General features: G+C 38.8%; 1 protein-coding gene across 4 annotated transcripts in view; it reads left to right on the forward strand.

Moving 5' to 3' along the window:
• INPP4B (inositol polyphosphate-4-phosphatase type II B) overlaps window positions 1-24,780 on the forward strand; it is an 825,365-nt gene that overhangs the window by 436,760 nt on the left and 363,825 nt on the right. For all 4 annotated transcript variants that reach the window (XM_070474820.1, XM_070474815.1, XM_070474816.1 and 1 more), the window contains exons 6-7: window positions 7,129-7,247; window positions 9,256-9,372. In XM_070474820.1, coding sequence (XP_070330921.1) covers window positions 7,129-7,247; window positions 9,256-9,372 — 236 coding nt within the window. The remainder of the gene's footprint in view (window positions 1-7,128; window positions 7,248-9,255; window positions 9,373-24,780) is intronic.

The following is a 24,780-nucleotide window of genomic DNA, read 5'->3' on the forward strand; positions in this document are numbered from 1 at the left end:
AGTGAATAGTGTGTTCCCAACACATGTTCCTGGTATGGATATTAGTATGAGTTGGCCTTCTGCCATGGCTCAGCAGTGAAGAATCCACCTGCAATGCAGGAGACACGAGAGGCGGGTTCAGTCCCCGGGTCTGGAAGATCCTCTGGAGGAGGAAATGGAACCCACTCCAATATCCTTGCCTGGGAACTCCCGGGAACAGAGGAGCCTGGCGAGCTACAGTCCACGGGGTCACAGAGAGTTGGACACAGCTGAGCGAGACACGCACACTCGGCGCTGTACTTTCTGCCATCTTGCAGCAGACAGTTGGTTATCATGGAATGCAGTGACCTGGGAGCAAGGCAGTGTTGTCTTCTGAATCCACTCAGGAGATCTGGACCACAGATTTACATCCTAGTCTTCAGAAAACTGTTGTCTTAAAATTCCTGAGAGGAAGGAAGAATAAAGAACAGAAATGCAGAAGAAACTAAGAACAGGAAAGCATATTGTACTGGCTAAGTCATTAGAGGGGCTATTAAGCTTTTAAAATGTTACAGATATCTCTTAATGTTTAATCAAATTGATTTAATCTAGAGGGACTCACTGGCATGGAATGGTAACTGTGAAACCAAAAGTCCAGTGATTTATTGAACTGGAAACATATCCCAAGGTGGCGTATCAGTTGATAGATAAATGGCATTTAATTTTCTGGACTACAAGGAACAAGGATATATATATATATATATATATATATATGTGTGTGTGTGTGTGTGTGTGTGTGTGTGACATTTTTGAGAAAGCTGACCAAACTCTAAGAATTTGAGAAGTAAACACAACACTGCCTTCTCGGCAGCAAGAGGCTTACTCATAGCCTTAGGGAAATGATCGATTCTCTTCAGGATGGGAAAATACAAATAGTGCTATTGGTGGAGCCTGGAGCTAGATGGTTATTCCCCTAGATCCTTGTTTGGATAAGGCCACTTTTCTCTTCCAGATGTCCCCTATCCTCCATACCCTGGTTTTATTTTGGGTTTTTTTTGGTCCCTCGAGGGAAAAGGGACAGAACGAAGGGTCTCTTCCTTTTTCCCTATAAAGAGTCAGGAGAGGGGGGCAGTGTATAAGAAATGAGCTTTCCTCAGAGAAGAAGATTTGTTTTGGGTTCGAGCTGTAACATTTATTTTTAATTGCAAGAAAAAGAAGCTTTATAAGCATTCAGTCTTCCTTTCTTGATGAAGGAATACAGAGAGCAGAGAAGCAGGTCTTCCCATGACCCCTTGGGACGTCTCAGTTATTAAGACGATGCCTCCCTGTGGACCAGCTGTCTCTAAGTAAAGAGACACTAACCTCCCAGACAAATCCATGCTTAGAGCACGAGTTTACCATTTACATGTAGTACGTTTGAGGACAGACAGAAAATAAATAAAACTTTTCTGCTTTTTTTGGCTTCTTATTTGGAAGTGCCTCATCAGAGGGGAAATGAACAAGTATAAATGCACATCTGGTTTCACAGAAGGCAAAATACTCATGATAACTATGATTTCTGAAAGTAACAGATAATCCATTAAGGAGTGTACATTTTATTTTGTGTTTATCTATATGGAAACAAGAAGGTACCAAAATATCACAGATATATATTTAATAAAATAAATGTATTAACAAAAGAATAAGGTTATATCAAATCAGAACCAACTTGGAATATCTTGAGAATTTAATTACTATAAGAATACTGAATAGATACAATCCATTTTTGTGTCAGCATATAACTATATTCATATTAATCTCGGTAGCTCAGCTGGGCTTCCCTGGGGGCTCAGCTGGTAAAGAATCCACCTGCAATGTGGGAGACCTGGGTTCGACCCCTGGGTTGGGAAGATCCCCTGGAGAAGGGAATGGCTACCCACTCCAGTATTCTGGCCTGGAAATTCCATGGACTATACAATCCATGGGGTCACAAAGAGTCTATATTCATATTAATCTTAATTAAAAAGGACCTATTATGTGCCTAGCATTCTACATATATTACATCATATAATCTTTACAACAAATCTTTGAAATCTGTCCTTTGACTTCTGTTTTACAGATGAGACAATAGAGGCTGAAAGAGAGTAATGTATCCAAAGTCACATAATTCCTTAGGCCAGATCCTGGTTCAAATACAATTTTATCCTGAGTTTAAAAAACAAACAAACATGTCTTTATTCTCTATTTGCTCTCCTGTGTGGTTTCTCCTCGAAGCCTAAGCTTCCTTTGGCTCATTTAAGAACAGAATTGTAGATCTGTGTGAACTCTTGTCAAAGTCCACTCCTCTGCTTGTAGCTGTTGCTTTTTTCTAGAGGGCAGAGGATAAACTCTGCTTGATGCTTACCATTGCTTAACATCTGTTTAACACTGAATGGCAAGAAGAGAGATGGAATGAAATGGGGCAAGAAAAATGACCTGGCTTCACAGAAGAAAGTTCTTAAAGGGGAAAGAGACAGTTGCTGGGAGTCTACCTTGAACTGCCACTGCCCTCGTGAAAGCCTGTGGCAGGCGCCTCTGGTTACCCAGTGCAAGTCTGAGGACAGCTAGGATTTGGCCAGTGCTGCTGAATTCAAAGGCACCTGAATTGAAAATTGTGTTCTACTTCAAATGGATAATTTCTGGGACTGAGTTCTCTGAGACAAGAGTCAGGAGACATTTTTCAGCTTCCAGCCCGTGTTGGCTAGAATGATAGAACAGATATAGTGACTCAACAGACTTGACGTGACTTAAAAATGATAACTGAATGAAACACAAGTGGATATTCTATAAAAACACACACACACACAAACAAACATTATTTTGGGGTGGACGGATTATTAACCCAACGAGAACCCAGAAACCCCTGCCCTTTAGCTTCTGGATTCTTGGATAGTAGAGAAATCATAGGAGCAATAGATGACCTGAACTTTCTCCCTAAGAATCTAAGCAGTAGCTTAAGCATGTAGACTGGAGTTGGAAACTTCTGGTCCTTAGGCCAAATTTAGTCACAGATCTATGGATTTAACTTACACAGTGACTGAAATTTCAAGCTTTGGACAAATCCTTAAATGAAGCCACAGTGGGCTTTTACTTCTTCAGGCAATGGATTTGGATGGAGGGCCTGGCTCTTGACACAGCATAGGTTTCCTGTTGCTCGGTGCCCAGCGCTTTCCAGAGATACTGACGTGCCCTGTGTTTTTATCACTACACCTCATACATCGAGAAGGAAATGCAACCCACTCCAGTATTCTTGCCTGGAGAATCCCAGGGACGGGGGGGCCTGGTGGGCTGCCGTCTATGGGGTCGCACAGAGTCGACCCCATGACTGAAGCGACTTAGCAGTAGCAGCTATTGAGGATTCCCTTCCAGCAGAGTGAGAGCTGTCTGGGCCCTGTACAGATCTGAGCTGGAGATGCCTGTGAGCATCTCACTCGCCAGCACTGACAGTGTGAAGTGCAGCCTCACGTGGCCAGTTACTATAGACAAATTAACAGGAGTAGTCACTCGTAGTTCTTTTATTTATTTTCTAAAGAAAAGTTTAAAAGTGTAAGTTTTTTTAAAAAACATAATCATTGTTTTCATATTATGATTTTTGCTCCCTTTACTTAAAAAAATAAACAGTTAATTCAGTGGACACAAGCACATTTGAATCCCCAGCTATCAACACCTTGTATATTTTAAACATGGTGGACTATGAGAATGCTTTTAAATAGTCTGGACCAAAACAAAGCCAGTAAAAAGGTAGAAATAAAAGTAAAAATCTAATGATGAATGAATGATGGCAGAGAGGTATTTACTTGTTGCTACCCTTTGGTTCAAGAATTCTTGTATAAAACCAAACAAATGAAGTGAAACTCCAGAGTGTTCTTTGAGTCCTGTGAATCAAGGAAGGCCATTTACGCAGGTCACTCCCTCCTAGAGTAGAGTTTTGTGTGGGTAATGGGTAATATGCTAAGTGTGGCTGGAAAACTAATATGATATTTTTTGATTCTAAAACCAGATTTTGCACGCTTCTTTAGTGGATACTGAAAAGTTACTAGGCAGATAATTCTTTACAGTGATCCAATGAGTTACACCTCCATGAAGCAATTCAATCGCTCATCATTTATCATCCCACCTGTGGGACAGTTTCAGTAGGTATAGATCCATAGCGTGGATGGGTTTCACTTTGTGAAATGCAGTGACTCATGTACTGGTTTAGTACTTACAAAGAAATATGGGACCTACTGAGAACTTCTAAGGAGCGGTCTGAATGTAACTGAGTCAATAAAAACCATTTTACAGAAGAATAAAATACTAAGTATTGGTAAATATTGGTATCGATATTTGTCAATGTTAGTATAATGATATTAGTAAACTTTATTTCATATAGAAAAGTCCATTCATAAAAGGGACCTAATTTATTCCTTACATCCACCCCAAGAAATAGATGAAGAAACTAAGCCTCTAAGATTTTGTGACTTAATGGCATATAAGTCGAAAATGAGGAATTTGGGAATACAGCTCAGGGATTCTAAGTGATCTCAGGGTCTTTCCCTGATAACTTGCCTCATAGGTTTAGGGAACAGTAAAATCTCTGGTCTGTTGGGAAGGAAAAGATGTGAGCAGTCAAGATGTAACTTTTAGTTGTTGTTTTCTAGACCATATTTTGATTTTAAATATAAAGAAATATAAAGTGCCATTAAGATTATTTTCACTTCATCAGTATTGGGGGTCTGACAATTGGGTTTGACAATTCTGTCAAACTGGGTTCGACAGAACATTTAATGGAGATTGTCTTTGTTTTTCTTTAAGAGTCAGTCTGAGAGGTTCTCTGATAAAATTGAGAACAGTCTGTCACTTCTGAGAACTAACCACATCCCACAATCAAGTCTGATAAAAAATCAGAAAAGAAGTAACTTACTTTGAGAAAATGTGATAAGTCCATAAGGTAGAGATGAAGCTACCAGCAGGACTTGGACACAATGCATGTGTTTGGAACAAACTGGCTCCAGCTTCAAAATCTATGGACAGATATATGTCAGTATCAGTAAATGAAGAGAGAACTGTACACGGTGAGCAGAAAGCCAAGAGAATGAGTGATAAATAGTCATTAGGCAAGCAGAGGAAATGATCAAAATAACCACCGAAGAACAGTAAAGTCTAAATCTATCTTTTTTTTTTCCTTCCGGTGATATGTTGACATTATTGAAACCTTGCATCAGTATTTTCTAAAACTAGATCTCTTCGGTTAGACAATAAAGAATTATGGCAGTCGCTCTCCCAAAAAGAGGTCCCATTGTGCTAGAAAGGAATTCAGTATGCCAAGAAAAGAAGTGGAACTGTTGGGGTATGATGTAAACAAACTACGAGAGAGTTCTAGGGTTGCAAATGTGAGTGCTTAATGTTTCTAAGCCTCCAATTCTTAGTACGTAAAACTTAAATAATAATTCAAAGCATCATTTTGAGAAATAAAGAGATAATTGGCAAAAGGACTCAAAATTAGCGATGGCTAGGTAAACTGTTGCTACTATTTTCCACACATGCTTTCCTAAGCTTTCTTGTATGGTTAGAGACTATAGTTTAAATAAGGAAAAAAATATCACAAAAATACTGTGCAGGATTTAAAAGATCTCAAAGTTTATCAAGAAGTTAAGAAGTTAAATAATTTGCCTAGCATTGCTCAGCTAGTAGAACTAGCTGAAAACTACCTCTGTTTCATTGCAAAACTGCTGCTTTTTTCCTCTGTCCCAGTCTGCTTCTGTAAATGAGCTAATTTGTAAGCAAAGAAAAGGTGATAATTACATTTATAGTTTCCTTTGCTTTCAAGTTTAAGCCCTAGTACCTCTGGTCTAGGGGATGAAGGTCTTGTGTACTGCTGAAGAGAAATAATGTATTTTAAATACTTGTGTCCTTCCCTCTTTTTTTTCTTGCAACAATCAGAGGTGTGAGGTGGGGATAGTATAGAGCTCAGCACACACTGGCCATGAATCCAGGGCTCGGGGCCACTTCAGTCCCAAGCCCAGTGTCAGCCCGCCCCCAGCCACCAACTCAGCCTAATTTGAACCTTCTTGTCTAGTGAAGGGGTGGTTCTGATGGTAAAGAATCTGCCTGCAATGTGGGAGAGCCAGGGTTGGATCCCTAGGTGGGGAAGATCCCTTAGACAAGGGAATGGCTACCACCCCAGTGTTCTTGCCTGGAGACTTCCTTGGACAGAGGAGCCTGGAGGATCAAGGTCTGTGAGGTGGCGAAGAGTCCAACAGGACTGAGTGAGTGACACTTTCTCTAGAAGGGACGCTGCATGATACTTCACGATCTAAATGCAGGTAGCAAAATTACTATTTCAAAGCCAGGAAGGGAAACACCTGAGGAGATAATGGATTTGCTGAAAAGGAATATGTTTTGGATTTTTCTTCCCCAAATTGTGGGAATGATATGTGGGTGGAGAAAATATTCAAGTAAATATGGTATGGTGAGGAGCCTCTGTAATATGAGCCTCCTATCTCAAGGGAAAGGTCTTTCTGGGTCTGTGGCCCCCGGGGCAAGAATTAACCCATCCTTTTTCCACTTTTCTGGCTCGCAGGCCTGGCTAGAATCTGGACAAAGGAGCTTTTAACCCCTCCTCTTTCTTCCTCCTCCGCCCTTTGCCTCAGCTTGTGTGCAGCTGAAAGGCAACCACCCAGCCCTGAACCTGTAGGGCTGTGAGGGTGAACGGATAGTGAATGGATGGGTAAATACCAAGTGTGCCTTCTGACAAGTGAGCTAATCCAGCCAGGGCAAATCAGGAGCAGCATAAAGTTTCCCGGATGTGGCCCCAGCGCGTTTACTTAGTCTAGGGGTGTGAGTTAAAGTCGGGGTTTAGCGACTAACTAAAGTCACTCAAAGTCCCTGCGCCTTGTGTGCACAGTCACACAGGAGAGTGAGGATCCCAGGGCAGTGGAGACTCGCAAGAGCTGCAGATGTGGCCAGTGGAAATGAATTCTCAGTTCGGCTCCGCAGCACGTGACTTCCTATTTCTGTAAGGTACTTCCAAGGGACTTCCTCTAAAATCTGCCCAGAACTCCCAGAAGATTTCATTCAGTGCCAGCGCTAAGGTTCCTTCCAACCCGGGACAGAAGTTTTCCCTGAGATACGGTGTTAGTTTCTTTTCTCTTTCTGCTTTGCCGTCGGCAGCATGCAAGGATCTCTTGGCTCCTGTCCGTGATCGGAAGCTGAATACTCTGGTCCAGATCTCAGTAATCCACCCCGCGGAGCAGGGGCTGACAAGATACTCCAGCACCGAAATTGTTGAGGTGAGCGTGCTGTGTGCCTGCCTTACTCTATCTCCAGGTCGCTGTCTGGATTTGAGCAAACAGCTGAATTACCTTAGATCCTGGCTGACAGCCGTGCTGAGTTACCGTCCTCTGTCATTTAGGAAGGCATACCTGAGCTTACTAAGCATGCATTTGTAACTGGCCAAGATAAACAAATGGGGAAAGAACTTGCCCTTTTAAAAAATTTTTATAAAAGACCTTATTTTTCTTTAGTAAGTAAAAGGAAAATCCCCACTTTGAATGTTTGAATAGAGTACTAAGTAGAGAAAAAGCTGTATATAAAATTTTAATTAAATGGAATGAGTATATTTTTGCAGGGAAAAAAGAAAGTTGTAAATTACCTAGAGACGTTTAAAACTGTTTTTGCCCTTCTCATTTTTTTGTTTCCTTCAGACTGTCTGTGGAAACTTCGTATTCTCTGCCTTTCATGTGTGTCTTTTTATTTAAGGTATGGTGTTTTTCAAAGAAAGGTAGATGATTAATTGGAGACACTGTAATGTTTCTAGGCAAAAGGTGTAAATATTACTCATCCGATGAGAGATTTCCTATTTACATTTATTGTTGCTTATATAACATTCAAAATGTGTTGGGAGGAAACTTGTTATTGTGCTGGATCAGATTCAAAAGAGGAAGTGTTTCCCTTCTGATTATTTTGTTCTCATCACACATATTTCACAGCTTTACTGAATGAGGGTTACTTAGTCTCTGGCATTAAAGAAAGTGCCCTCTAAACTCCGAGCTTCACTTTTCTTAGGCTTGGGAGCCCTATTTTGAAGGAGGAGTTTCTCTGCAGGACTTTAAGTTGTCTACTCCAGACCAGGCTTGCTAACTGCCGTTGGTGGAATAGATGATTCAGACAAAAGTCCACACATTTCACCAATGGGAGTGACCCAGATCTTACACGTAGCCCTGAATCTGTCCTTGGGAAACTTTAGGTTCCAGTGTTGGTATCATTTGTAGTTAAAGTTGTGGTTGAATAAGCAAAAATAATCTTATTCATTCGAAGAAAATCAACATTGGAAAATTCTTCATTTATATGAAAACTGTTTTCAAGCATTATCCCAACTTGATTATTTTAAAAATATTGTCAAGATTTAAGAGAAATTATGTATTTTGACACACTGATTTGAATATATATAGCTGTTGTTGATTGTTTCATTCACTGTGTGTTTTGCACATCGTCTAACACAGTGCCAAACAAAAAGCAGTATTAGTTAAATAAAAGGAAGAAGGAATGAATGAATAAATGAATAACTTCAGCTTCCAGAAACTTCCATAAATGACTGGCTTACAAAACTCTAGCAAACATTCAGCACTGTGCATATTTAAATATAGATGCAAAATTTAATGTTGGATGTCAGCTCTCTAAAAATGAATTCTGAGGCATGGAAATACTCTGTGTACTGCATCCTGAGATAGTAATTTCATAGCCCTGAATCCATCATATTTAGTTTCTTTCATTAGTTTTCAAATCAGTCTGAGAAAAAAAAATACAGCTGAACATCTAAAAACAAATGAATGCTATCAGAGCGTGGCTTTCAGTTGAATCATTACAGGAAGGAAATAAATGGACAGCATAAGATTACCAAGTGGTTGAGAAAAGAGCTTCATTTTAATTTGATCAGTCAGTATCTCAGGTTATTTGCATAAGTCACAGGTTATGTCCATTAAATGTATGCTAAATGTAATGACAGCTGACCCTAACAATGCTTCTGCATGTAATGAAATTAAATTGTTTTTCAAGATTCTTAGCAGCTTTGACAAGGATGCAAGGCATGTACTATCTACAGCTCTATCAGTACTTTGGGGCCTTGGGCCATGCTGTTCCCTATGGGCACACTTTGGCAATTCAGATCTCTCTTCTAATAGAATCATTTCCTAGAAAAACAAACAGACCCAGACACTCTGCATTCTCTTGTGTCACCACAGGCTGCCAACTGCAGTTCCTGCCTCATTGAATCAAAGTTGTCTGCTTCTGCTGTTACAGGGAACAAGAGACCCACTGTTCTTGACTGGTGTCACATTCCCATCTGAGTATCCCATCTATGAGGAGACCAAAATAAAGCTAACAGTCTATGATGTCAAGGATAAGTCTCATGACACTGTAAGTACTTGAACTTAATTTCTTTCTTTGGGAAAAGAAATGGGCTTTTCCAAACCGTCGGATTTGTGATGTAACTGGCATTTTTCAAAGAGCTGCTTTGTGCTGTGTTTATGCTTGTCTTATGTTTATAGTTTGCTGGGATTTTTTTTTTTTTTTTTCAAATTCTTTTGGCTTCCTGCCACACTGGCAATTGGTTCGGAGCAAAAGCTTTCAGAACAGTTTTTTCTTCTTTTTCAGGGAGGCTGGCTTGATGTGTTGGTTTATATTTTGTCATTGCTGCTTTAAGTGTTGTTGAAGAAGTAACATTGTGGGCAGAAAGCAAATGGAAGAGATTAAATAATACATCAAAACTTTATAATATTGCCATTATTCTAAAATGAGATTGATAATGTTCTGCTTTCGCAATTTATTTTACGTATAACCCTAACTCCCTCTATTCTTCTGATGTTGTTCGTGGCACCAAAGCAAACAGGAGAGGAAGTAACTGTCAGCATGAGGCAGAATTGGCCTCATTACAGGAAGGTCATGTCAGGTCCTGATGGTCTTTTGTTCTAGGTTCTTTAGGTTTCCTACAGGGTCTGAATTTTCCTCCTCTTGAATCAGTGGTTCAAGTGAGACCATTAGGTACCCAGCCACTCTCACCGGAGGCCACCCTGAAAATTTCAGGACAGGAGAGAATGCTATCAATAGGTACTGGGAAGGGGATGGTTTACCAGGAGCCTTCTTTAAATCTTTCCCATGAGAATGAATGTTTGTCTGTTTTCAAAGCTTGAAAGTGGGGAGCCATGGGAGTATTGACGATCCACAATGAAATGCAAGTCAGGAAACACTTTGAAGGCAGGTAGACCAGTAGGTTCTGGGAGAATTCTGCTTGAAGCTGACAGGTGCTGCTGGGCTTGGAGAGTCAGTCATAACTGGTCAAGGGGAAGTGCAGCTTTCATTTCTGTCCTCACTAGGCATTTCTGTCTTGCTCATGAGTCTTTCTTTCCTTTTCATTCTTTACCACAAAATATATAGCATAGGTAGATGGTAGGGATATGTAATAGAGAAAAAAAATTCTGTCTTGAAGGCATTTCTACTCATCTCAGACCCAGAAAAGTTCATGTCTTTAAATATGCAAAAGAAATGCCCCATGAAATGCACAGCACGTGTGTGGTAAAGAAGCAGTGATGGCGGTCAGGTAGAGTTGTCGAGGCAGACTGTCTGGTTTCCTGTTCTGCTCATTAGCTTTGTGACTCTGGGAGAGTTGATCCTCATTTCTGTTTACCTGGGGGAGCAGTGTTGTAAAGATTAAATAAGTTAATATGTGTAAAATATGTAGAAGAGCAATAGCTACAGAGCAGTAATTGCAAGCTTAATTGCTGTAGTTATTGTTTTGGCTGCTGTCTCATGTCTCTCATAAATAGTAAAAATCAAATAAAGGAATATTAACCAAAGTTTTATCCAATTTACTAGCTGTGTTTTTCTAAGTAATCCTACATGTATTATTTCTGATCGAAAGGGAAAGATAAAAATATTTTAAGAGACAAACATTTGGGGTTAAAGCTGGCAACTAAAAAGGTCTTGCTTTGAAGTTTTGTTCTTTTCTTTTCCCTTTATATGCCTTTTCCTTGATTTTTGAAGTGACATGGAAAAGGAGTAGATTGGGAGAGCTGGGCCAAAGATTACACACAAATCCTACAGCATGACTTTTTTTTTTTTGTCTTCTGCCAAAGAGAGAGGGAAATTGGGGGAACAAAAGCATAAAATTGGGGAGAAGGGAGATATGGTTTAAATGAAAAGTAGGAGAAGGTGGCACAATTTTGTAGAGAAGTAATAAGCAGGGAAGTGTCAGGGTGATGGGGAAAATAAAGCAGAAACTCTAGGATTTTATGTTTTTTCCAAGCACATGATCAAAAACAGTGCTCCCAAGGTCCCAAAGTGTAGACAGGATGAAGAATATGGAAGGGTCAGAGGTATAGAAACACTATGCTACAGAGATGAAAATGTTGAGCTCTTGGGTTGGTTAAGTCCTTAGGAACAGCAGAGTTAGAAATATTAAATACCAAAGGTGTTTCTCTCTCCTTCAATCTGCGTCATTTAAAATGTTAGGTATTTTAATGCTCTAGGGATAGATAATTAGCTTACCCATTAAGTATGCTTTTTTTTTGGCTTTTATTCCGGAAACCTATTAATTAGGGTCTTTTAAAGATTTTCTTCCTTGATCTAGAGGTGTTATCACATAAAAGTATTGAATGAACTGGAATCCCTGCTGTGAAATAAGACTTGTGAAATTTGAACATACTTAAGAAATGCAACCAGCTTTCATTTATGAAATGCTGTTAATTAAAGCATAACTTCTTCCTTAAAATAACTAACAATTAGTTCTAGTGATCGAAGTGTAAATAGAAACACAGTTCATTAATATGCAGATAGTCTCCATGTATGTCATGTATGTGTAATCTTTATCCTGGCGCCTTTCTTCCTTTTTTTTTTTTTAATTGGAGTATAGTGGTAAAACCCACCTGCCAATGCAGGAGACATAAGAGATGCTGGTTTGATCCCTGGGTCAGAAATATCTCCTGAAGGAGGGCATGGCAACCCTGGAAAATCGATTTGCTTGGAAAATCACATGGATTGAGGAGCCTAGCAGGCTACCATCCATAGGGTTGCCAAGAGTTGGACATGATCAAAGTGGCTTAGCACACATGCATAGTTGATACAAATGTTAGTTTCTACTGTACAACAAAGTGAATCTGTTATATGTATATATATATCTCCACTCTTTTAGTTTGTTTTCTTTCCCTGTATAGGCCATTACAGAGTATTGAGTAGAGTTGTTGAGTTGTACAGGAGGACTTTATTGTCTACTTTATACCCAGTAGTGTATCTGTATCAATCTCAATCTCCCAATTTATCCCTCCGCCCCTCCCCTCCATAACTTATTTTCCACATCTGTGTCTCTATTTCTGTTTTGTAAAAAAAAAAAAAAAAAAAAGTTCATTTGTACCATTTTTTTTTAGATTCCACATATAAACAATATCATATGATATTTGTATTTCTCCGTCTGAATTCACTCAGTATGATAGCATCTAGGTCCGTTCATGTTGCTGCAGATGACATTATTTCATCTTTTTAATAGCTGGGGCCCTTTCTCTTATTTAAGTTTCTGTTATTGTTCTTTGCTTTTTTATTATGGAAGTAAATACAGAATTGGAGAAGGTAGCAAGTAAATTTAAAGTGCAGTTTAGATTAGGGGCACTTATGACCCTAAATATTTTAAGATCATAGTACTTTTAAGGGTTATGAAATGAGATTATGAATGTTTATGTATTTTGGAAAATCAACAAATAATCAACAAATATTTAAAAGTTGGTTTAAATATTTGATCCCAATAAACCATTCATCGTATTAGGACAGGACAATGAGATATTCTTTACTTGCTGAATATAAATTAATTTAGTCAGCTGACTAAATTCCTTGTCTTTTTCTATTGAATTCATTATTGCTTGGAATTAACCAGTCAAATAGATTTGTTACTTTGCAATCTCATGTTTGTTTATATACATATTACTATTAGAAGTTTTAAAGAGATAATGATATGTTATCTGTGCCCTTGATGTGGCTATTATCCTAGAATCTTGTTAGGTTCTTTGAACATAAGATTATCTTTCATTATAACTTCAACAGAAATGCAATCAGTCATTGTACAGAATGAGAAGAGTCTATTGATTCATAATGACTCTTGTTTTCTCCTACCACATCCTTTATCCTTCCCATTCATAGCAATCAGTCTCTCTTTGCAGCAGATGGATGGATAATGCTTGGCAGGTAGGGAGGCAGGGAAGGGGGGACATGGGTTCATTATTAGAATTAGAGTCACCTTTTTGGTATTTGCCTTACCTAAGGAAATTATTTAGGGCTTCCTTGGTGGCTTAGCAGTAAAAAAACAACCTGCCTGTCAGTGCAGGAGACATGGTTCAATCCCTGGACTGGTACAATCCCCTGGAGGGGAAAATGGCAACCCACTCCAGGAGCCTTGCCTGGGAAATTCTGTAGACAGAGGAGCCTGGCGGGCTGCAGTCCATGGGATTCCCAAAGAATCAGACACGACTTAGCCACTAACATTCTTTTTTTATTTTTTTTATTTTTTTTTATTTTTTTAATTTTTATTAGTTGGAGGCTAATTACTTTACATCATTACAGTAGTTTTTGTTATACATTGAAATGAATTAGCCATGGATTTACATGTATTCCCCATCCCAGTCCCCCCTCCCACCTCCCTCTCCACCTGATCCCTCTGGGTCTTCCCAGTGCACCAGGCCCGAGCACTTGTCTCATGTACCCAACCTGGGCAGGTTATCTGTTTCACCCTACAGTATACTAACACATATATATGGACTTTAGAAAGATGATAATGATAACCCTATATGCAAAACAGAAAAAGAGACTCAGATGTATAGAACAGACTTGTGGACTCTGGGAGAAGGCGAGGGTGGGATGTTTCAAAAGAACAGCCACTAACATTCTTAAAGATTCAAATTGAAGCCCATGGCTAAAGTATGAGAGCCTAAGTTCTAACAGTGAAGTTGATGTCTTCTGGATATATACTGGTTGTATGCTCTATTTTAGCAGTCTGCAAACTGAAACAAGACAGACAAATGTGTTTTTAGCACATCATTTACAGTGTTCTGCCCTAGGGAATCAAGCTGGGAATCTGGATCTTTCATATATTACAGCAAAACTCAGAGGAAGGAGAAATTTATGAATGAAAAGAATATCACCATTAAACTTTTCTCTCTTTCCTCTTTTTCCCAAGCAACACAGTGTTTTGGAAAGTACTGAACAAGGTTCTTTTAATACCCAGCTGAGGATGTCCATCTTTCTATAAACACCTGATTAGGTCACAAAACTGTTTTTGTCCGTGGTAGAAATTTAAACTGCTAATGTGTTTTGCAGGAGGGTCCATTGACTTCACTCCGTTTGCTCTAGAGCTACTAAATGTTTGCTGTCTCTCAGATTGCTAGATGTTTAGCTTGTATGACAGAGCCCCATGTTCAATAGATACTGAACACATCTCAGGTGAGGACATGTGTCCTAAGATTTTTTTAAATTGCCTTTCACTGACAACTCCCTATTTCTACCTTTCAAAAAAAATTGACCTTATCTAGATTGGATATTAATTTATTGTATTTTGTGTGTTATATGTACAAATAAGTTTAGTTCTAGTACACTTCCCTAGGCAGAATTATCCAGTTCAGTTTTTATGTTTCTCAAAGGAAAATAAAACCATTTTCTATTTAATATACTTTGACTTGGCTTGATTTTCTCCATTGTCTTCTTACAAGTTTTATGTCTAACTGTACTTATTGAGATAGATTTTGTGGTTTTTCTTCTCTACCTGGAAGATATGGTGCACTGGTTAAGAAAAAAGAAATTAAGATTATTGATCACTAAGTATATACCAAAGAATGCTCAAACTACTGCAAAATTGCACTCATCTCACACACTAGTAAAGTAATGCTTAAAATTCTCCAAGCCAGGCTTCAGCAATACGTGAACTGAGAACTTCCAGATGTGCAAGCTGGTTTTAGAAAAGGCAGAGGAACCAGAGATCAAATTGCCAATATCCGCTGGATCATCAAAAAAGCAAGAGAGTTCCAGAAAAACATCTATTTCTGCTTTATTGACTATGCCAAAGCCTTTGACTGTGTGGATCACAATAAACTGTGGAAAATTCTGAAAGAGATGGGAATACCAGACCACCTGACCTGCCTCTTGAGAAACCTGTATGCAGGTCAGGAAGCAACAGTTAGTACTGGACATGAAACAACAGACTGGTTCCAAATAGGAAAAGGAGTATGTCAAGGCTGTATATTGTCACCCTGCTTATTTAACTTATATGCAGAGTACACCATGAGAAATGCTGGGCTGAAAGAAGCACAGGCTGGAATCAAGATTGCCGGGAGAAATATCAATAACCTCAGATATGCAGATGACACCACCCTTATAGCAGAGAGTGAAGAGGAACTAAAAAACCTCTTGATGAAAGTGAAAGAGGAGAGTGAAAAAGTTGGCTTAGAGCCTAACATTCAGAAAACTAAGATCATGGCATCTGGTCCCATCACCTCATGGGAAATAGATGGGGAGACAGTGGAAACAGTGTCAGACTTTATTTTTGGGTGCTCCAAAATCACTGCAGATGGTGATTGCAGCCATGAAATTAAAAGATGCTTACTCCTTGGAAGGAAAGTTATGACCAACCTAGATAGCATATTAAAAAGCAGAGACATTACTTTGCCAACAAAGTCTGGTCAAGGCTATGGTTTTTCCAGTGGTCACGTATGGATGTGAGAGTTGGACTGTGAAGAAATCTGAGTGCCGAATAATTGATGCTTTTGAACTGTGGTGTTGGAGAAGACTCTTGAGAGTCCCTTGGACTGCAAGGAGATCCAACCAATCCATCCTAAAGGAGATCAGTCCTGGGTGTTCATTGGAAGGGCTGATGTTGGAGCTAAGACTACAGTACTTTGGCCACCTTGTGCGAAGAGTTGACTCTTTGGAAAAGACCCTGATGCTGGGAGGGATTGGGGGCAGGAGGAGGAGGGGACGACAGAGGATGAGATGGCTGGATGGCATCACCAACTCGATGGGCATGAGTTTGAGTCACTCCGGGAGTGGGTGATGGACAGGGAGGCCTGGCGTGCTGCAATTTATAAGCTCTCAAAGAGTCGGACACCACTGAGCGACTGAACTGAACTGAACTGAACTGAAGTATATACCAAGTGCTATGTTTAGTTTTTAGCTTCTTCCTTAAGCTCCATAAAACTTTGAGGGAAGTATCATTATGCCCGTTTTAGAAGTGAAGAAATGGGGATTCTGAAAATAAGTAGGTCAAGTCAAAGATGTAGATTATTCCATGCTACCCTGCGGAACAGACATAGTTGATAGGATTTCTCCCATTTTTCACTCCCACAATATGATATTTTTTACTTCAACTGATAACTTTAGAAGCATTCTTCATTTTGGAGCCTAAACTTTGATTGAGAAAAAAGTCAGTATTCAAGTACAGGATTAAAAACTTATATCCAAACATTTTAAGCACTTTTAAGTACATATAACCAACTGCGGATGTCTGGAAAACCTTTAATGGAGTGACCAGCTACTGTTCATGAAAAAAAATAGCTGTATTGCTTGTTTTGAAATGGCTAGATTTATGTCTCAATTTGTGCTTTTGTTGCCCTAGGCCTTTTTTTTCCTTCTCTTTTGTGTGTGCTATGTGGTCTTCTCAACCTCTTCATTCACTCAACCTTGGCCTCTTGGAATGCTCACCTTTATGTTTTGGGTTTTTTTTAGTGATTTAAAATAATTATTAATTATTAATTAATTTACTTTTGGCTATATTGGGTCTTATTTGTATTACCCAGACTTAATTGCCCTGTGGCATGTGGGATCTTCGCTCCCCGACCAGAGATTGAACCTGCACCCGCTGCTTTGGAAGGCAGATTCTTAATCACTGGACCACCAGGGACATCCTTCCCCTTTATGTTTGGCAGAGTTCATAAGAGGAGTTACCTATTCCATATGAAAGTAGAGTTCCAACATGTTGCCATCATTAATAAATAATTTTTCTTCCTTTCTACCTGTTGATAAGTGGTTTATATTTACAAAGAGCATATTTATATTTCACCGAAGTATAATTTACACATAATAAAATGGAAAGACCTTAAGCATGCAGTTCGGTGAGTTTGACAATGCACATGAGCGTGTGGCCTTTACTCAAGGCAAGATGGAAAGCTCATTCCACAAGGTTCCCTTGTGTCCTTCTGCAGTTAGTTACCACCACCTCCCTGATCCGGGTGCCTCAGGATCCCTTTCCCATATCTACCAACATAGATTTGTTTTGCTTGCTAAAATGTTTGTGAGTGAAATCACATAGTGTGTGGTCTCTTGTATTTGGTGTGTTTTGTTCAGCATGTTTTTGAGATTCATTCATGTTCCTCTGTGACTTGATAACTGAATGATATTCTATTGTAGTGATACGCCACAATTTATTTATTCATTCTTATATTGATAGACATTTATTTGCTTCCGGCTTTTTAATAACAATGATGATGAACATTTGGGTGCCAGTATTTGCATGAAATTGGGCTTTTATTTTCAGAGGTAAATACTGAGGAGCATAATAGTTATATTGTGGGTTAGGTACATGTTTAACTTTTCTAGAAACTACTTTTCAGAATTATCTGCAATTTTATTCTCCTACTCTTAGTAATGCATGAGAGTTCTAGTTACTCTACCAACAAAGGTGCTGTCAATCTTTTGCATTTAGCATTCTAGTGGAATGAAGTGGTATCTCACTGTGGCCTTAATTTTCATTTTCCTGATGACTAATGATGCTGAGCACCTTTTCCTGTTCTTATTGGCAACTCATCTCTTTTTTTAAAAAGCAGAGTTTCTGATCAAGTCTTTTGCCTATGTAAAAAAAAATTGGTTTTCTTTTTATTGTTAATTTTTAAAAATTCTTCATATTTTGTGGATACAAGCATTTTTGTTGAATATTGTTACAGTTTTTTTTGTTAATCTTTGTCCTACCTAATACTTTTCTCAGTGTATTTTTTCATCAGAAATTAAAAAATCTGATTAAGTCTGCTTTTTCAATATTTTTCTTTGTAGTAAGTGTCCTGCCCTAAGAAATCTCCCTAACCTCAGGCCAGGAGAATATTCTCTAGTGTTTTCCTCCAAAATATTTTATAGTTCTAGCCTTTACATTTATAATAGGTTTAAGCTTCATCTCAAATTATTTTTTGTAATACATAGGAATAGTTCAGCTCAGATCAGTCACTCATTCGTGTCTGACTCTTTGTGACCCCATGAACCACAACACACCAGGCCTCCCTGTCCATCACCAACTCCCGGAGTCCACCCAAACCACCCAAACCCATGTCTATTGAGTCGGTGATACCATCCAGCCATCTCATCCTCTGTCGTCCCCTTCTCCTCCTGCCCTCCATCTTTCCCAGCATCAGGGTCTTTTCCAATGAGTCAACTCTTTGCATAAGGTGGCCAAAGTATTGGAGCTTCAGCTTCAACATCAGTCCTTCCAATGAACACCCAGGACTGACCTCCTTTAGGATGGACTGGTTGGATCTCCTTGCTCTCCAAGGGACTCTCAAGTGTCTTCTCCAACACCACAGTTCAAAAGCATCAATTCTTCGGTGCTCAGCTTCCTTTATAGTCCAACTCTCACATCCATAACATGATTACAGATGGACTTTTGTTGGCAAAGTAATGTCTCTGCTTTTTAATATGCTGTCTAGGTTGGTCATAACTTTCCTTCCAAAGAGTAAGCGTCTTTTCATTTCATGGCTGCTGTCACCATCTGCAGTGATTTTGAAGCCCAAAAAATAAAGTCTGACACTGTTTCCATTGTTTCCCGTTTCCACTGTTTCCCGTTTCCCCATCTATCTGCCGTGAAGTGATGGGACCAGATGCCATGATCTTAGTTTTCTGAATGTTGAGTTTCAAGCCAACTTTTCATTCTCCTCTTTCACTTTCATCAAGAGGCTCTTTAGTTCTTCTTCACTTTCTGCCGGCAGGGTGGTGTCATCTGCATATCTGAGGTTATTGATATTTCTCCTGGCAATCTTGATTCCAGCTTGTGCTTCCTCCAGCCCAGCGTTTCTCATGACGTACTCTACATATAAGTTAAATAAGCAGGGTGACAATATACAGCCTTGATGTACTCCTTTTAAGGTAAGTATTAAAGTTATTTTCTCCTGTATAGGTACCTTGTTATTTCAGCATCATTAATTAAAGTTACTTTTTTTCTCCACTGAATTTAGTTGGTGCCTTGACTGGAAAGTCAGTGTCTAGTAATATATGTGGGTCTGTTTCTGGATGTTCTGTTCTGTTCCATTGATCTCTTTGTCTAGCTGTATACCAATGACAGATTATTGTTGTATTCGCAGTAAGACTGTATTCCCAGGACTTATTCGCAGTAAGTCCTGAAATTTGGTAATTTAAATTTTTTTGTCATTACCAGCTTGTTGTTTTTATTGAAGTTGTTGTTTTTGTCAAACTGAAAGCCTTTTATCTTTCCATGTAAATTTTATTACAGCTTGTCAGTCACATTAAAACACCTTTTGAGATTTTGATTTGAATTGTATTGAATATATAGATCAATTTGGAGAAATGAAAAAGTGTTAGTCGCTCAGTCATGTCCGACTCTTTGTGACCCCATGGACTGTAGCCCGCCAGGCTTCTCTGTCTGTAGGATTCTCCTGGCAAAAATACTGGAGTGGGTTGCCATTTTCTTCTCCAGGGGATCTTCCCAACCCAAGAATTGAACCCAGGTCTCTTGTATTACAGGTGGATTCTTTACAGTCTGAGCCAACAGGGAAGTGGGGGAGAAATGGACATCTTAAAAATATTGAGTCTATTGATCTATAACTATGGGATGGATATCTTTCCATTTATTTAGGACTTTAAACTTGTAATAGCAATATATTTGTGCTCAGTATACAAGACATAATATTTTTAGACTTATTTCTAGGCTTATGACTTTTTAATGATAAAATGATACAAGGTATCATTTTAAAAGTATAATTTTAGTTGTCATTTGCTAATAGGTAGAGATATAATCATTCCTATATATATTGACTTTGTATCCAAGGCTGCAGCCTTGTGAAATTCACATATTCTAAAAGATTTTTTTCATGGATTTTATAGAGTTTTGTAAAACACAATTGTGTTATCTGTGAATGATGAAAGATTGACGTTTCCCTTTCCAGTCATTGTGCATTTTATCTTTCTCTGTTGTGCTAACTAGTTAAGACATTTAGTATAGTATTGATAGAGGTGGTAACAGTGGAAATCCTGGTTTTGTTTCCAAACTTAAGGGGAAAGTGTTTAATAAATCACCATTAATGTGATCTTAACTGCAGTTTATTCACAGATGCCTTTTTGTCAGATTGTGGAATTTCTCTCCTATCTATAATTTTCTGTGTGTTTTTATCATGAATGTATTGGATTGAGTCAATTGTTGTTGGGTTTTTTTTGTTTTTTGTTTTTGTTGTGTGTGTGGAGATGCTGAAATATTTTTCTTATTCTGTTAGTGAAATGAAATACTTAATTTTTGTATGTTAAACCAATCTTAGATTCCTGGAGCAATTTTTTTTTTTCAATTCATTGTTCTACTTCTTTGCCAAACTTCATTCTAGTATGTGGGTGAATCAAACCCTTACCTTGGAGAAAGCTCTGTGCTCTTTAGCAGTGAATCTCTCTCTTTTTGCTTTTTAAAGATTTTTTTGATGTGGGCCATTTTTGAAATCTTTGTTGACTTTGTTACAGTATTCCTTCTGTCTTATGTTTTGGCTCTTTGGCTGTGAGACATGTTGGATCTTAGCTCCCTGGCCAGGAATTGAACCTGCACCGCTTGCATTGGAAGGCAAAGTCTTAATCACTGGACCACCAGGAAAGTCCCTGTCTCTGCTGTCTTTCCTCAGTCCTTCGTTGGAATACCTTCCTGCATGATATGTCCCATGGGAGAAAGTAGGTGGATGGGTGGGACTCAGGCTGTGGCTAGGGCGCTTAGGGTTTCCGATTTCTCACACCAGGTCACATGGGCTCACTAAAAGTTCATGACAAGTTCAACTGGTTTCTATGGAAGATCTTCTTTTTCCTGCTGCTCAGCTAACAGTGACACCAGTCCTGGACATTGCTTCTCTATGAAAGGTCCCTCATCATCTGGATTTCATTTCATTTTGGTTTATTTATATCCTCGGTTTTCTGTTGCTTTTAATAAAATCTCTGATTTAGTGACTTATCTGACTTCTCAGTGTAACAATGGGAGTGACAATCTTGCAACTTTTTGCATCTTAACCAGAAGCAGAAGTGCTGCTTGTTTAACTTCTTCCCATTAGCATTTAGGCTACTCTCTGTATATCTGCATTTCTACCTCTGTCTTTAATTTCCTCTTCACTGTAGTTTACGTACCAAGTGCATTCCATTCTGTGCTGTTCTTTACATTGTTTTTCCTTTTCTCAAATATTCCAGTTCTTTCTTTGTGCCACTAGCCTCTGCATGGGCATGGTACTTGTTCTGTATCTTCTGTTCAGAGATTTTGGGGGTTTTTTAATTCCTACAATAGAAAAAAGGATATTCATCACTACCTCTTCACTTTCCAGAAGAAAATGTTGTTTGCATGGAGAAGTCTGACCCTTTGACAATAAAATAAGAAAATGAGTTTACTCATGAAACAAAACAAGCTTCTTACAAAGTTTTGGGTTCCATAGTAGAGTGACTGCTTGACTGTGAAATAGCCACATCCTTATTTAATGGAGACCAGCAAAACTGTAATTTCAGTATTTTCACCATTGGTTGTCTTCAGATGTGTGAGTTATGGAAACATTTTGAACTCAGCCTAAAAGAGAAAATAAAAACGAAAACTAGAATTGATTTGCTTTTTTTCCAGTTTAAGTAGAACTGGTTAGTTAAGGCTTTTTCCCATTCACTTTCCCAAATTGGGCAACTATATTCATGTTGATCACAAAGCATAATCCACCCTGTGTTCCCTAATGGAATGATGAGATTATTGGAGTAGTAATCCTTGTGAGATTTAGAGAGTTCTTCCAAGTTTAGAAGTAGGGTCAAAAATTTGAGCCAAGTATTTGAAGAGGTGGCCCTCAGAAAAATAAATACACATGACCAAGAAATATAAAAAAGTATTCTGTTGTCTTGTACACAAAATCAAAGGAGCAGTGTGATCATCACTCTTTGCTTATAAACTGGCAAAAAAATTTAAAGACCATTGCTGGAAAAGTGTGGGAATAGTGCCCTTTCTACAGCATTAATTGAATGCAAAATTTTACGATCTAAAAAAATCTGCCAGCATCTATGCAAATGAAAGGTTAATGTCCACTTTGATTTAGCAATTTTACTCATAGCTCTCAATTTTATAGATACAAAACTACCAGTACTTAAGGATATATGGAGAAGAATGTTTGAACATGGCTGATAATAGTGAAAAATAAGAGAGAAAGTGTGAGTAAATTCTGGTGTACCCAAACTAGGGATATTATGAAGCCTTAGGGAAAAAAAAATGATTAGTTACTTAAATCTCTAAAAGCAGACTAGGAAGGAGATCCATGAGGCATTGCATTCTTGGGAAAAGCAAGATGCAGAAAATGGTGTGTAATAGAATTCCATTTTTTGAAAATGAATAATAGAAAATGCCTTTATATATGTATATATATTGTGTTTATAGTTAAGCAATATATAACTGTAAATGGCTGTCCTGAGTATGTAGAAAAATATAAGAGGATAAATGCAGTGGGTGGAATAAGGGAGGCGAGCAGATAATGAGAGAAAAAGGAAAGAAACAGGAGAGTGTGAAATAAAATAATAGCATAATCATACAGTACTGCTAATGGATTTTCTGAAATACTTCCTTATTTTAATGAAACAGAATGAATGTGATTTTAAAAGGTAAGTGTCATTAATATTACTTCCATGCAGAATGCATTGTTCTCAGAGCAATGTCACTTTTGCATCCTGAAGTTTCAGAACAGGAGGGCTACCGGTAAGCCTGCATGGGAGGCAACTGCCAGGAACAAGTGGCCGCCTGGAGGAATGCTGGCAGTGCTGGGGGCGGGGTAGCGGGCCTGAGGGACCCACTGTCAGGGGGACCATCTGTAGAGAATGAAGGCAGCAGCTGAAAACCTCATCAGGCCAATCCGAGCAGAAGAGGAAGAAGATGGCCATCATTTGCATTACTTGATGATATTCTGGGAACTCCCTGAAATAACTAGGGGAACTTGTAGGGGACTCAAGGACCTGAGATGCAAGTGGGAGCTCCATCTTCTCATGCCATTGTAGTCAGCAAACTGGATAATGAAATCATGCTTCCAAACAGATCTAGGAACACTTATGTATTTGTCCGTCCATCCATCTATTTATTTACTTATTTATTTACGTTACCTGCTAATGCCCATCAAATGATCTGATAACTGACCACTGGGATTTGTGAACCTAATTTGCACCCTAAACTGAGAGAGTTTATTTCTGCTTGCCTTTATTTCCTTCTGAGATACTGACCTCTTTCTGATCGTTTTCAGGCAGTTGTGGGTTGTTACCATTTGTCCAGTGACTTATGCTGTGGGCGCCTGGCTGGCCAGCTTCGTCTCGTTCATGAAACAGCCTTCTTGGCACAGCTGTGGGGCAGGTGGAAGCTTAGGGAACATTCTTTCTGATGGGGCTGATCCCTGAGCAGCCCAACGTGGACCCTGAGGACACGTGTCTTGACCAGCTTCTCATTCCTGCTTGCTTTTGCAAACCTGAAATGTGATATGTTGCCAAAACATTTCTTCTGGTTAGAAAGGAGCAGAATCTAGTGTTTTAAAAGGTTAGTCTGCTCCAGCTCAGAATAGCTTTTAATTACCTTAAATTTATATACATGGCACAGCAGGAACAAAGGGAAATTCTAAAGAAACTTAGGCTTTCCTTGGAGTCATTTGAATGGAATGATCCTTACAACTAGGTTCCAGCTGGTATTTAAATTCACGTGAAAAGTATTTTTAAACATACGGAGAAAAGTTATGAGTATATACCAAAGCAAAAGGTGAGGCCACATTCTGAAAAAAGTTAAAGGACATCTGGTTCCACATCACAAAGATTTTCTTCTCAAGTTGCCATTAGCCGAGTGACTCAGGTTTCATGACAATAAGTCAATCCCATCTTCTAAGATGTAATTTCTTGAGCTTCACACCAAGAGGGCAGCTGTCCTAAGGAATTCAGTGTGAGTTCAGAGACACTGGTATTTTACATAAACTTGGATATAGTTCCCACCCCCAAGATTTTTTTATTTTTGATATGGACCATGTTAAAACTCTTTATCAAAAATCAAATTTGTTACAATACTGCTCTGCCTTATTTTTTGGGGTTGTGTTTGTTTTTTTGGCCATGAGGCATGTGAATCTCAGTTTCCTGACCAGGAATCGAAACTGCACCCTCTGCATTGGTTTAATCCTAAGGATATTTAAACTTTTAAATAATATACTGATTTTCTTTTTAAATTGCCATTTTGATTTTTTTTAAAAGAGCACTGATGGTCATCTTAGCTTGTTGGAATATGGGAAAGCAGTTTCTCAGGAAAATCTGAATTGGATAGGATTTAAAGGTAAACAAGAGCTCATCCACCTCACCCTGCCTCCTCCCACTCAGGGAATTTAGAGCGCATGTCATGGCTACAGCATTTGCTTTTCATTCCTGAGTTTCAGTTGAGGCATATTGAAAGGTGCATAGTGGCTTTCTCTGGCCTCTGAGCAACAGAGAAACTGAGGGCTCATTTTAGAAACTCTGGATGTGTGCTTGTATATTCAAATCTATGCATATAAGTTTTAAACATGAGTATGTACATAGAGTAATAGA

Source organism: Odocoileus virginianus, chromosome 12 (assembly GCF_023699985.2).
Source record: "Odocoileus virginianus isolate 20LAN1187 ecotype Illinois chromosome 12, Ovbor_1.2, whole genome shotgun sequence".
NCBI classification, from domain to species: Eukaryota; Metazoa; Chordata; class Mammalia; order Artiodactyla; family Cervidae; genus Odocoileus; species Odocoileus virginianus.